Source organism: Lithobates pipiens, unplaced genomic scaffold, assembly GCF_037356315.1.
Source record: "Lithobates pipiens isolate NorthernLeopardFrog02 unplaced genomic scaffold, aLitPip1_a1.2 Scaffold_16, whole genome shotgun sequence".
Taxonomy (NCBI): domain Eukaryota; kingdom Metazoa; phylum Chordata; class Amphibia; order Anura; family Ranidae; genus Lithobates; species Lithobates pipiens.
In genome coordinates, this window is record NW_027507748.1 from 639126967 (window position 1) to 639139149 (window position 12183).

Genomic DNA, 12183 nt, shown 5'->3' on the forward strand with positions numbered 1-12183 from the left:
GTGCACGGCACCCCGAAAACCAATCACCACCTTCAGGATTTCTAAGGGTGCAAATTTTTGATTTCACTCCTCACTACCTATCACAGTTTCGAAGGCCATAAAATGCCAAAATAGTACAAAACCCCCCAAAATGACCCCATTTTGGAAAGTAGACACCCCAAGCTATTTACTGAGAGGCATGTTGAGTCCATGGAATATTTTATATTTTGCCACAAGTTGCGGGAATATTACAAACTTTTTTTTTTGCACAAAGTTGTCACTAAATGATATATTGCTCACACATGCTATGGGCATAAGTCAAATTACACCCCAAAATAAATTCTGCTGCTTCTCCCGAGTACGGGGATACCACATGTGGGGGACTTTTTGGGAGCCTAGCTACGTACGGGACCCCGAAAACCAAGCACTGCCTTCCGGATTTAAATATAAAATGCTACCCAAAAAACTGTTAGCGATCGCAGGGATCAGGCCTGACTCTGCGATCGCTGCAGTTATGTGTTTAGTGTTTTGTAAGTGACAGTGATCGATCGATACTGCACTTGGGTGGGCTGGGCAGAGGGGCAAAACGCAGGTGCTAGCAGGTATATGGGCTGATCCCGATAACAATGCGTTTTTTTGGAACCCTAAACTGCTGGGGACGCTAGTATAGATCTGATCAGATCAGATATTGATCTGTTCAGATTCTATACCACTACGGGAGGTTTGTGCTTTGCGTGTGGGTGTTAGCGGTACTGGCACTAACCTAGCGCTGCCTGGGGCGACGCAGACCCTGACCCTAAAACCTAATTGATATCACCCGCCGGGTGATCAGGGGGTTAAACCTTTATTGGGTAATAAATGGTGGGTGCCCTGATGCTATAAAAAGCAAACTAACCAGAGTCACCCGTAACACTTATACGGTGATCAGTGGTGAAAGGGTTAACTAGGGGCAATCAGGGGGTTCAAATTTTTATTAGGTAGTATATGGTGGTCCCTGGCGCTATATAAAAACCTGATGGGGAACCTAAATAACTAACTGGCTAACCAGCGTCACCAGTGACACTTATACTGTGATCGCTGGTGAAAGGGTTAACTAGGGGCAATCAGGGGGTTAAAACCATTATTGGGTAGTATATCGGGGTACCTAGCGCTATAAAAACCTGGCGGTGAACCTAAAAAAATAACTAGCTACCTAGCGGCACTAGTGACACTAATGCAGCGATCAGAAAAACTATCGCTTAGTGACACTGGCAAAAGGGGGTGAAAGGGTTAACTAGGGGCAATCAGGGGGTTAAAACCATTATTGGGTAGTATATTGGGGTACCTAGCGCTATAAAAACCTGGCGGTGAACCTAAAAAAAAAAACTAGCTACCTAGCGACACTAGCGATACTAATGCAGCGATCAGAAAAATGATCGCTTAGTGACACTGGCAAAAGGGGGTAAAAGGGTTAACTAGGGGCAATCAGGGGGTTAAAACCATTATTGGGTAGTATATCGGGGTACCTAGCGCTATAAAAACCTGGCGGTGAACCTAAAAAAATAACTAGCTACCTAGCGACACTAATGCAGCGATCAGAAAATTTTTCGCTTAGTGACACTGGCAAAAGGGGGTGAAAGGGTTAACTAGGGGCAATTAGGGGGTTAAAACCATTATTGGGTAGTATATCGGGGTACCTAGCGCTATAAAAACCTGGCGGTGAACCTAAAAAAAAAAACTAGCTACCTAGCGACACTAATGCAGCGATCAGAAAAATGATCGCTTAGTGACACTGGCAAAAGGGGGTGAAAGGGTTAACTAGGGGCAATCAGGGGGTTAAAACCATTATTGGGTAGTATATCGGGGTACCTAGCGATATAAAAACCTGGCGGTGAACCTAAAAAAATAACTAGCTACCTAGCGACAGTAGCGACACTAATGCAGCGATCAGAAAAATGATCGCTTAGTGACACTGGCAAAAGGGGGTGAAAGGGTTAACTCTAGGGGCAATCAGGGGGTTAAACCTTTATTTGGGGGGGGGTAGGGGGCTACCCTGGACCTAACACTAACTGCCCTCACAGTTTTTACTGTTACAACTGACACTGAATGCAGTGATCTGTAAATAAATGATCAATGCAATCAGTGACACTGTGACTGGGGGGGGAGGGGGGGGCAAACGGGGGGGGGATCGGGGGGGGGGGGTTTGTGTACCTATGTGTACCTATGTGTTAGAGTAGTGTTTTGGTGCACTTACTTTTTGTCTTCTCCTCGTAGTCCGGTCAAAAAGACCGCCCGAGGAGAATGACATCACTTCCTCCTTCCTGTGTATACAATACACAGTGGGAGGAAGCTTCTCATTGGCCAGGAGCGATCCAGAGGGGGTGGCCAGAAACCAACGGCCATCCCCTCATCACGGATCGCTCCTGAAGCGAACCGGACTGCCGTATCCAGCGGGAGGGGGTCCGATCGGACCCCCCACCTGCTGGAAGGCAGGCACGTACATGTACGTGCTTGTGCCTGCCTGTGCCATTGCGATGACGTACAATGGCAATACGGCGGTCCTTAAGTGGTTAAGGCCTCTTGCACACGATATTCCTGTTTGAGCATCTTTTTTTTCAGCCGTCTTTTTTTTGTATGTATTTGCGCACATATTGGCGCATATGCGTTTTCGCAGATTTGCACGCAAATTCATGCACACCCGAGAAAACGTATTCTCGCATTTTTGTTCTGCACAATATGTGAATGGGCATTTGTGTGCAATCATGCACATTTAAGCACATGAGGCATAAATTATTTAAATTTTTTTACTGAAGAATGCACGTCGCTTGTTTGCGCGCCTGTGTGCATAGGCACATTACAATTAATGGCCTGTATTTTAGCTCAGTAAAAAAAAAAAACAGCTGTACTGAGCTTTTTCAAGCTGCAGTGTGCAAGAGGCCTAAGACTTTACAGTGCTTTTGTGCAGTTTACTAAAGTTATCCATTGCACACAATGCAATTTGCAATTTACATTTTATCCTATTTTCAGGAACTATGCAAAATGCAGAAAATGGAAAATTGTATACTCACCTTTCCGTAATTTTCCTTTCCTGACGCATCTTCATGGCAGCACACACTGGGTTGTGACTCCGCCCCACAACCTGACAGGATTGGATTAACTATAAATTTGAAGGGGAGACACCCTGCTGCATTCTCTGTAAATATCATCACAAAAGAAACAGGGAGGGCAACTGTGTGCTGCCATGAAGATGCGTCAGGAAAGGAAAATTACGGAAAGGTGAGTATACAATTTTCCATTTTCCTGACGCCTTCATGGCAGCACACACTGGGAAATAACTCGCCAGTTGGGTGGGGGCAAGTAAAATAATATTTATTCCTTATAATGCTGAAGAATTGGCTCTAATGACGGATCTGCCGAAGTCGGCCATGGATAAATGAGCAGAATCCACCTTGTAGTGGGAAATAAAGGTATTCCTGGAGGACCACGTTGCTGCCCTGCATATTGTCTCTGGTAAGACCCTGCAATACGCTGCCCAAGAGGTAGCCACTGCCCTAGTTGAATGAGCCCTGATGTCTTCAAGAATCGCCGTATGCTGGGTGGAGTAAGCTTTTTTATTGGTTCTGACTAACCAGGATGCAATAGTGCATGAGGAGGCGGCTTGCCCACGCCTGGTTCCATGGGGAATGATCAAAAGAGAGTAAGTTTTCCTAAAAGAGGTGGTAGCAGTTAAGTAGTTCATGATGGTTGTTTTGACATCTAGTGGATGAGGATTACCCTGATCGTCCGTGAAGGATGGAAGGATGATGGTTGTAATGGAAGGAAGTTGCCACTTTGGGTATGAAGTGTTCGGAAGGTCTGAGGACTAATTTGTCAGGAAAGAGAACTAACTTAATGCTTGGATCTCCGACACTCTCCTAGCTGATGTAATCACAATGAGAAAAGACAGTTTTAAAGTCAAGTCCCATAAAGAGATAGTTTCAAATGGAACAAACGGAGGAGAAGCGAAAGCATGGAGAACTATTGAAAGATCCCATAATGGAAAGACTGGCCTCCTGGGGGGTTTAATGTTTAGCTCTGTAAATTGGATTACCAATGGGTGGAATGCCCACTTAGTATCTGTTTTAGCTGACAGAGCTGATACCTGAACCTTTAGGGTACTTAAGCTTAGACCCTTGTTGACCCCCGACTGGAGGAATTCCAGGACCTGAGAGGGTTGCGGAGAAAGGGAATTCCATCCTTTCTGTTGTGCCATGAAGCAGAATCTTCCCCAAACCTTTGAATAGATGGTATTGGTAGTTGCTTTCCAGGCTTGCATCAGGGTTGACTTCATGAGAACAGCCTTGTGCTCTTAGTGTAGCCCTCTCAATCTCCAGGCCATCAGGTGCAATTTCTCTGATGCAGGATGTAAAAATTGACCTTGAGACAGAAGATCCAGAGTTATTGGGAGAGGAACTGGAGGTTGAAGGCTGAGCTGTAAGAGTCGTGAACTACGGCCTCCTCGGCCATAGTGGAATAATCGTAAATATTGTCACCGAGGATCTCCTAAGCCTGGATAGGAACCTCACAATTAACGGAGTTGGAGGGAATATATACCCCAACTTGAAGTTCCATGGGTGAACTAGACAGTCCACTCCCTCCACCGATGGGAATGAACCTCTTGACAGGAATCTGTGGCACTTGGTATTCGTCGGAGTGGCTGCTAAATCTACTTCCGGCATTCCCCAGATTTCCGTAAGGAGGGAGAAAGTCCGAGGGTTCAACCACCACTCGCTGTTGGATAGCGTTTCTCGACTCAGGCAGTCGGGTAGTATGTTCTGTGCTGCTGGGACATACACTGCTTTTAAACTTGTTAGATGTATCTGAGCCCATTCCAAGATGGGCCGAACTTCTTCCATCAAGGTGGCACTCCTGGTACCCCCTTGCTTCTGAACATAAGACACTGCTACTTGGTTGTCCATTCGAATTAGCACATTCTTGTCCGTCAGAAATGGTGCAAATGCCCTTAAGGCATAAATGGCTTCCCTGAGCTTTAAAATGTTCGAGACCAAACCTTGAGCCTGAATATGGGCCCTGGGCTGCCTGGTCTTGATAGTGGGACCCCCAACCGCTCTGGCAGGCATCCGAAGTGACTACTTCCGGGTCTGGAGGGACTATCGTTTGTATTTCCTGAGATTGCTCGGGTGCATCCACCACCATATCGATTGCTTCACCGATCTGGAGATGAAGATGGGCTGACGCATTGAGACTCCATCCCACTGCCTGAGGAATGAGTTCTGTAAGGTTCTCATGTGTCACTGTGCCCATCGCACCATGGGTATGGTTGCGGACATGGACCCTAGTACACTCAGACAGGCTCTGGCTGGTAAGTGATTCCTTGATAGCAGCTTCTGCATTTTCTGTATCAGAGGCCGGATCTTCTCTTGTGGGAGCTGTATCTTGTTTGTTTTGGTGTTTAGATCTGCCCCTAAAAATATCATATTTTGTGTGGGTCGCAGACAGCTCTTTTCCCAATTGATTATCCACCCACTTCTGGAGGGATGTAAGGAGGATCTCTCGGTGATGAATCAACGTCTCTTGATCCTTTGCTAAAAGTAGGATGTCGTCCAGATAATGGTGGACGCGTAATCCCTTTTCTCTGAGGAAAGCCACCAACGGTAACAATACTTTTGTAAATGTCCTGGGTGCCGAAGAGATGCCGAATGGGAGGCACTGGAATTGGAAATGATGTTGGTTTATGGCTAACCGGAGAAACTTTTGAAAGGCCGGATGAATTGGTATATGCAGATAAGCGTCCGATAAATCTATTGAAAGCATCCAATCGCCCAGATTTATTGCTAGAAGTATGGATTGAAGGTTTTCCATTTTGAAAGCCTCCACTTTGATATCCTTGTTGAGCATCTTGAGGTCTAATACAGGACACAAATCCCCTGTCTTTTAGCAGAAACAAGGAAGAGTAGAACCCTCTTCCCTTTTGGCATGATGGGACCTCCAGGATCGCTCCCTTTTGTTTCAATTCTGCTACGTACTTTACTAGCAGAATCCTTTGGGGTACTGAGGATGGTACTCTGGTTGCCTGGAAATGATTTGGTGGGAGTCCGTTTTTGAATTTCCACCTGTGTCCGATTCGGATTGTGGATGTCCATAAATCCTTTATATGGTCTGACTAGATCTTGGTGAAGTTCCTTCTGTTCCCCTGCCGGGGTGGCCTTAGATTTCTGTATCCTTAGAAAAGAAGGTTTTGTGTTTTTCCAGTCCCTTCTAAATTCCCTACCAGGAGAGTAGGACCTGGACTCTCTATATGTGTCCAGAAGATTATGTCTGTAAACAGATCCCTTCTGCGTCTTGGGTCTCCTGTTGGAGGGGATCAGGCCTGACTTCCCTCCTGTTACCTTGGATATGGCAGAGTCTAACTTGGCACCTGAACAGATTTGCGCCATCATATGGAATTCTGCACCAATTTATTTTTGATGCTGTATCGGCCATCCACGGTTTGAGCCATAGCGCTCTTCTCGCTGTTACGGAGGCCAGCATAGCCTTGGCTGAAGATCTTATAATATCTACTGATGCCTCTGCTAGCTTGACTTCTTGCAGAGAGGAAATAATCTTTCCCATTTCAATGCCATCTTGTAGGTCTTTTTCTATTTTAGATGCCCATCCTGAGATGGCTGTGGCCACTGCTGCTGTGGTAATTGCTGGTCTACAGGCTCCCCCAGCCATGGAATATGCCTTCTTCAATTCTAGGTCCATCTTTCGGTCGAGCACATCCCAAAAGGAAACAGCATCCTCGATTGGTAGTGTGACGTGGCGGGTGAGGCACATTAATGAGGAATCGATGATGGGAGCATTAATTAAAGGCTTCACTTTTGACTCTTTTAAAGGGTACATCTTGGCTAATCTGTTTGTAAGACTAGATCTTTTGTCAGACCTCTCCCACTCGTCTTTAATGAGATCCTCCAGCTCCACTATAAATGGGAAGGATAACGGATCTCTTTTTAGGTTTGGAAAATATTTCCGTATTTTCTGAGGTTCCGCCGCATCATCTTGCCAGCCGAATGCTTCTTTAACGCCCTTTGCAAAGGGTTCCACCAGGGAAAAATCAAAGCCCACTGACATCTTCAGAGGAAGATTGTGATGCCTGACTGAGATGGGGGTCTGCTGAAGATGTACTGGGAGCAGCTCCATCTAATGCTGGTGTTGTTGTTTCCAGTATGGACTCCCGCACTGATTCTCTTATGAGATCTGTAGCAATTCTTGCGTCTGCGACAGGCAAGTTATCTGGCAGTGCCGGAGCGCCGCATACCCAGCAAGCGTTTGCTGCAGGTTGGGTGTAGCGGCTTTGACATTGTGAGGAAGGAGATCTCCTGCGACTTGATCGACTGTGGCGTGAGTAGCTATGTTGTGAGTGGCTGTGTCTTCAGTGCCATGAAGGAGATCTTGAGCGGCTCCTGCGGGACATCCTGCTAGACGTATGGCTAGACCTTCTCCCATGGCTGGAACTTGCGCCTCTTGATCTAGACGGGCTGCCAAAAAAATGCAGCATTTAACGTCTGGCACTCTTTTTTTCTCCCCTTCAATACTTACCTTGCCCGGTAAAGCCTCTTACCTAACTTGCTGATGGTGGTCTGCGTGGGCAGTGGACTCCATAGAAAAAAAGGGGTGAAGGACAGTCTGAGATATAGAGAGAAATAATGTGTACATATATACATATATATACATACATACACATACACACACACACAATTCACTTATAAATATATATATTATTTATTAACAAAGTTTATCTGCAAGAAACAATATAATAACAATAATAATAATATATATAGGAGTCCCACAGGGACTTACCTGGAGACTGCAGAGTGATCCACATGCAGAGGCAGCAACCTTCCTTAAGTTTTGCAGATTGCACAGCAGAATCACAGAGAAATACAGCTCTGTATTTGAAAATAGCGCCATTGTGGCGGCTAATTGACGCTCTGCGCATGCACAGAAGCGTCCCGAGTGTTCCGGCGCCATTTTGGATAAGGGAACACACATTGAAAACATAGGGGGAAAAAAAATAAAAAACACTAGCACTGCACGTGCTCAGAGTGGCCGAACAGCGCCATCTAGGCTGGAGTTACAACATAGAGAAAACACCACTGAAGGAGAAACAAACGGCGGCCATGACAGGGGACTACAAGAGACAGCAATCCCAAAGGTAGAGAAAAAAAGGGAATATAAACCACCACTTACTATAGGAATAAAAGATGGATATTATTTAAATAAGAGGAATTAATAGGCAAAGGAAGAAGGGGAGTCCACTGCAAAGGTAAAAAAGCTTCTTTAACCACTTGGGATCCGCGCTATTGCAAAATGACGGCAATAGCGCGGACCCACATTTTCGGGACTACGTCTATTGACGTAGTCCCGGTTACGAGCGGCCTGCGCGCCCCCTGAGGGGCGCGCGCGGCGCGCTCTGTGATCGGCGAGTCCGTGAGACTCGCCTGATCACCGATCCGTGTAAGGGGTCGATCCCGACCCCTTATCACGTGATCAGCTGTCAGCCAATGACAGCTGATCATGTGATAAAACGGAGCCGGCAATCGGCTAGTATTCCTCCTCGCGCTGACAGCGCGAGGAGAAAAAAAAAAAGCAGATCGCCGGCGGCCGTGTTCGGGACATCAGTCCCGAACACGGCCAGCAATTTAAAAGGACACCTGCCCCCTGCCAGTGCCCACCTGCCACCCGCAGTGCCATCCTGAAATAAAGTAAGTGCCCCCCTGTCAGTGCCACCCAGCAGTGCCCATAGTGCCCACAGTGCCACCCAGCAGTGCCCACAGTGCCACCCAGCAGTGCCCACAGTGCCACCCACAGTGCCACCCAGCAGTGCCACCCACAGTGCCACCCAAAATCTGCCTCAGGTGCTGCACCCCAGTGCCGCCCATCAGTGCCCAGCAGTGCCGCCCATCAGTGCCCAGCAGTGCCGCCCATCAGTGCCCAGCAGTGCCACCTATCAGAGCCACCTATCAGTGCCACCTATCAGTGCCCATCAGTCCCATCTATCTGTGGTACCTATCAGTGCCCATCCGTGCCACCCATCCGTGCCACTTATCCGTGCCACCCATCCGTGCCATCTTATCTGTGCCCATCTTTGCCCATCAGTGCCGCCTTATCTGTGCCCATCGGTGCCGCCTTATCTGTGCCTATTAGTGCCGCCTTAACTATGCCTATCAGTGCCCACCAGTGCAGCCTATCAGTGCCCACCAATGCAGCCCATCAGTGCCCACCAATGCAGCCCATCAGTGCCCACCAATGCAGCCTATCAGTGCCGCCTAATCAGCGCACTTCAATGAAGGAGAAAAATGACCCGTTTGCAAAATTTTATAACAAACTATTAAAACATGATTTTTTTTTTTTTTTTTTTTGCATCTTTTTTTGTTTGTTTAGCAAAAAATAAAACTCCGAGCTGTAACTAAATACCACCAAAAGAAAGCTCTATTTGTGGGAAAAAAATGATAAAAATTTCATTTGGGTACAGTGTTGTATGACCGCGCAATTGTCACTCAAAGTGCATCAGCGCTGAAAGCTGAAAATTGGTCTGGGACTGAGGGGGGTTTAAGTGCCCAGTAAGCAAGTGGTTAAAGCTTTGGTAATGCCAGAAATCCAGTAGCCCCTTGAGACCACCAGAGCGGGGGTTCCCTCTATAGAAGCTCCTTTAGAGACTGTACAGGAGGGACTTCCAAACAGGAGAGGCTTGAACCTGCTGGGGCGAATGCGGTAGAGGCTTATTCATCTGTAAATCTGTAACAGGAAAACTCCGTCCGTCCAACCTGTCAGGTGAGGATAAAAAAGAGAATGCAGCAGGGTGTCTCCCCTTCAAATTTATAGTTAATCCAATCCTGTCAGGTTGTGGGGCGGAGTCACAACCCAGTGTGTGCTGCCATGAAGGCGTCAGGAAATGCGTTTTGCCTCAGATGATGAACAAAGGGGATCACACCAGTTGCTGGATAATCATACAGATGAAGAAGACATGGTCAGTTCTGTGATCATTTGTAAATATATCAAACATTGCTATTTCAGGCATGCAATAGCTACTCCAAGAACCAGTATTATTGTTCAGTGTGTGTACCTATTCCAACAAGCAGTCCTGTGAACTACCTTTTCAGATCTCCTTACTGTACCTGATGGGTTTTTTGTAACTCTTCTTGCTCCTTCCTTAGAGTAGAGAAGGATCAGTATTTCAGGCACGGTTCTCTGGGTTGCACTCAGTATCTTCCACTGTAATTGCAGCAATTGGGGCACTTTTCACATGGGTATCTAGTCTGGTAAGCAGAAGATCCTTGAACATATGTTAACTGAAAGTAATATTAATGACAGATTAAAAAAAAAAAAAAAAGTTATGCTTACCTGCTGTATGCAATGGTTTTGCAGAGAGCCGACCCAATCCTCTTCTCAGGTCCCCCACTGGTGCTCTGTGTGTTCATTCATACACAGTTCATGACTCAGCCCCGCCCCTGCTCTCTCCTCATTGGCTCACTGGTTGTGATTGGCAGAAGTCAATGACTCATACTGCTGTCTCGGCCAGTGAGAAGGGAGAGACCCGGGAGAGCCACTGCTCTCATGCACAATGCACACTCTGGATCGAGATGCGGCTCCGGTAAATATTAGGGGGGACTGGGGAGGCTACTGCACAAAAAAGGTTTTTTACCTTCATGCATAGAGTGCATGAAGGTAAATAACCTTGAGCCTTTACAACGACTTGAATCACAGCAGAATGGAATACCTTTCACTTTTATGACATCCTTGTTTTTTGAGTTTTCTGTTCCATTTAAGGAACCAGAGCTTTCTGGACTTTTGGGTTAGACCTATGGGCAACCAGATGTAAATGGACCTGCATCCGTTTACATGAGGCTACATCAGATCCATCACATTTAGGCTTCATGCACACGAGACGCCAGTGCAAACTCTGCTGGACACATGTTTTTAAACGCTGAAACCGGCGTTTAAAAACACCCGTTTTGCCGCAATTTTTACCGCGATTTAGCAGTGTTATACCGCGTTTTACCGCGTTTGCGTCTAGAAGCGTATTATTAACTATTTCAGCCATTTTGTGAGACCAGAGTGAGTAGCAGCAGCTGTGAGAGCAGCAGTGTACTTGTATTTAGCGTGTCACTTGCCATGTTACCTGCCACAAGTTGTGGATTGTCGACTTGCCACGTCACCTGCCACAAGTTGTGGATTGTCCACTTGCCACGTCACTTGCCTTGTTACCTGCCACGTCACCTGCCACAAATTGTGGATTGTCCACTTGCCACGTGACTTGCCACGTCACTTGCCACATCATCTGCCAGATCACTTGCCACCTCACCTGCCACATCACCTGCCACAAGTTGTGGATTGTCCACTTGCCACGTGACTTGCCCCGTCACCTGCCACAAGTTCTGGATTGGCCACTTGCCACGTCACTTGCCACGTTACCTGCCACGTCACCTGCCACAAATTGTGGAATGTCCACTTGCCACGTCACTTGCCATGTCACCTGCCACGAGTTGTGGATTGTCCACTTGCCACGTCACCTGCCACGAGTTGTAGATTGTCCACTTGCCACGTCACCTGCCACGAGTTGTAGATTGTCCACTTGCCACGTCACCTGCCACAAGTTGTGGATTGTCCACTTGCCACGTCACCTGCCACAAGTTGTGGATTGTCCACTTGCCACGTCACTTGCCACTTCACCTGCCACAACTTGTGGATTGTCCACTTGCAATTGCAATTGTTTAAAATATTTTTTTAATGGTTTTTCATCATTTGCCATCATTTTTGAGATTTTTCATGTAAAAACGCTTATAAACTAAAACGCGTTTTGCGTCTGAAAGTGGAAAACTTTTGCATCTGAACCCATTTTTTTGCTTCTGAAAAAACGAGGTTAAACGCAACTGCATAAAAACGGGAAAAAACTAGACTGTGTACATGGACACATAGGATAACATTGAATGAGTTCAGGGGCAGTTGAAAAAAGTGTCCAACTGCCTCTGAACACGCGTTGAACAGCGTCTTGTGTGCATGAGGCCTTACTGTAGGTCTGAAAATACTGAAAAGGATGCAGACCTTTTCTATGCTGGACAGACTCAGTGGCCACATCAGATTCATCATGTTTAGGTCTGAAAGCAAGGGAAATGATGCAAACCTTTTCCGTTCTTTTTGGGATTGGAACAGACTTGGAGGTAATTGGATGTAAATGGACAC

At 46.6% G+C, this 12183-nt stretch overlaps 1 protein-coding gene across 5 annotated transcripts in view; it reads left to right on the top strand.

Moving 5' to 3' along the window:
* The window catches only part of LOC143984010 (uncharacterized), a 179881-nt gene that overhangs the window by 17676 nt on the left and 150022 nt on the right, over positions 1 to 12183 (top strand). The window contains exons 2-3 of one of the 5 annotated variants that reach the window (XM_077484264.1): positions 2986 to 3002; positions 9893 to 9970. The exons of 3 other annotated variants lie outside the window; for them this stretch is intronic. In XM_077484264.1, the coding sequence (XP_077340390.1) occupies positions 2991 to 3002; positions 9893 to 9970 (90 nt within the window). In that variant the 5' untranslated portion in view covers positions 2986 to 2990. Of the gene's footprint in view, positions 1 to 2985; positions 3003 to 9892; positions 9971 to 12183 lie in introns of those variants that run through there. One more of the 5 variants, XM_077484266.1, reaches the window with a different exon arrangement.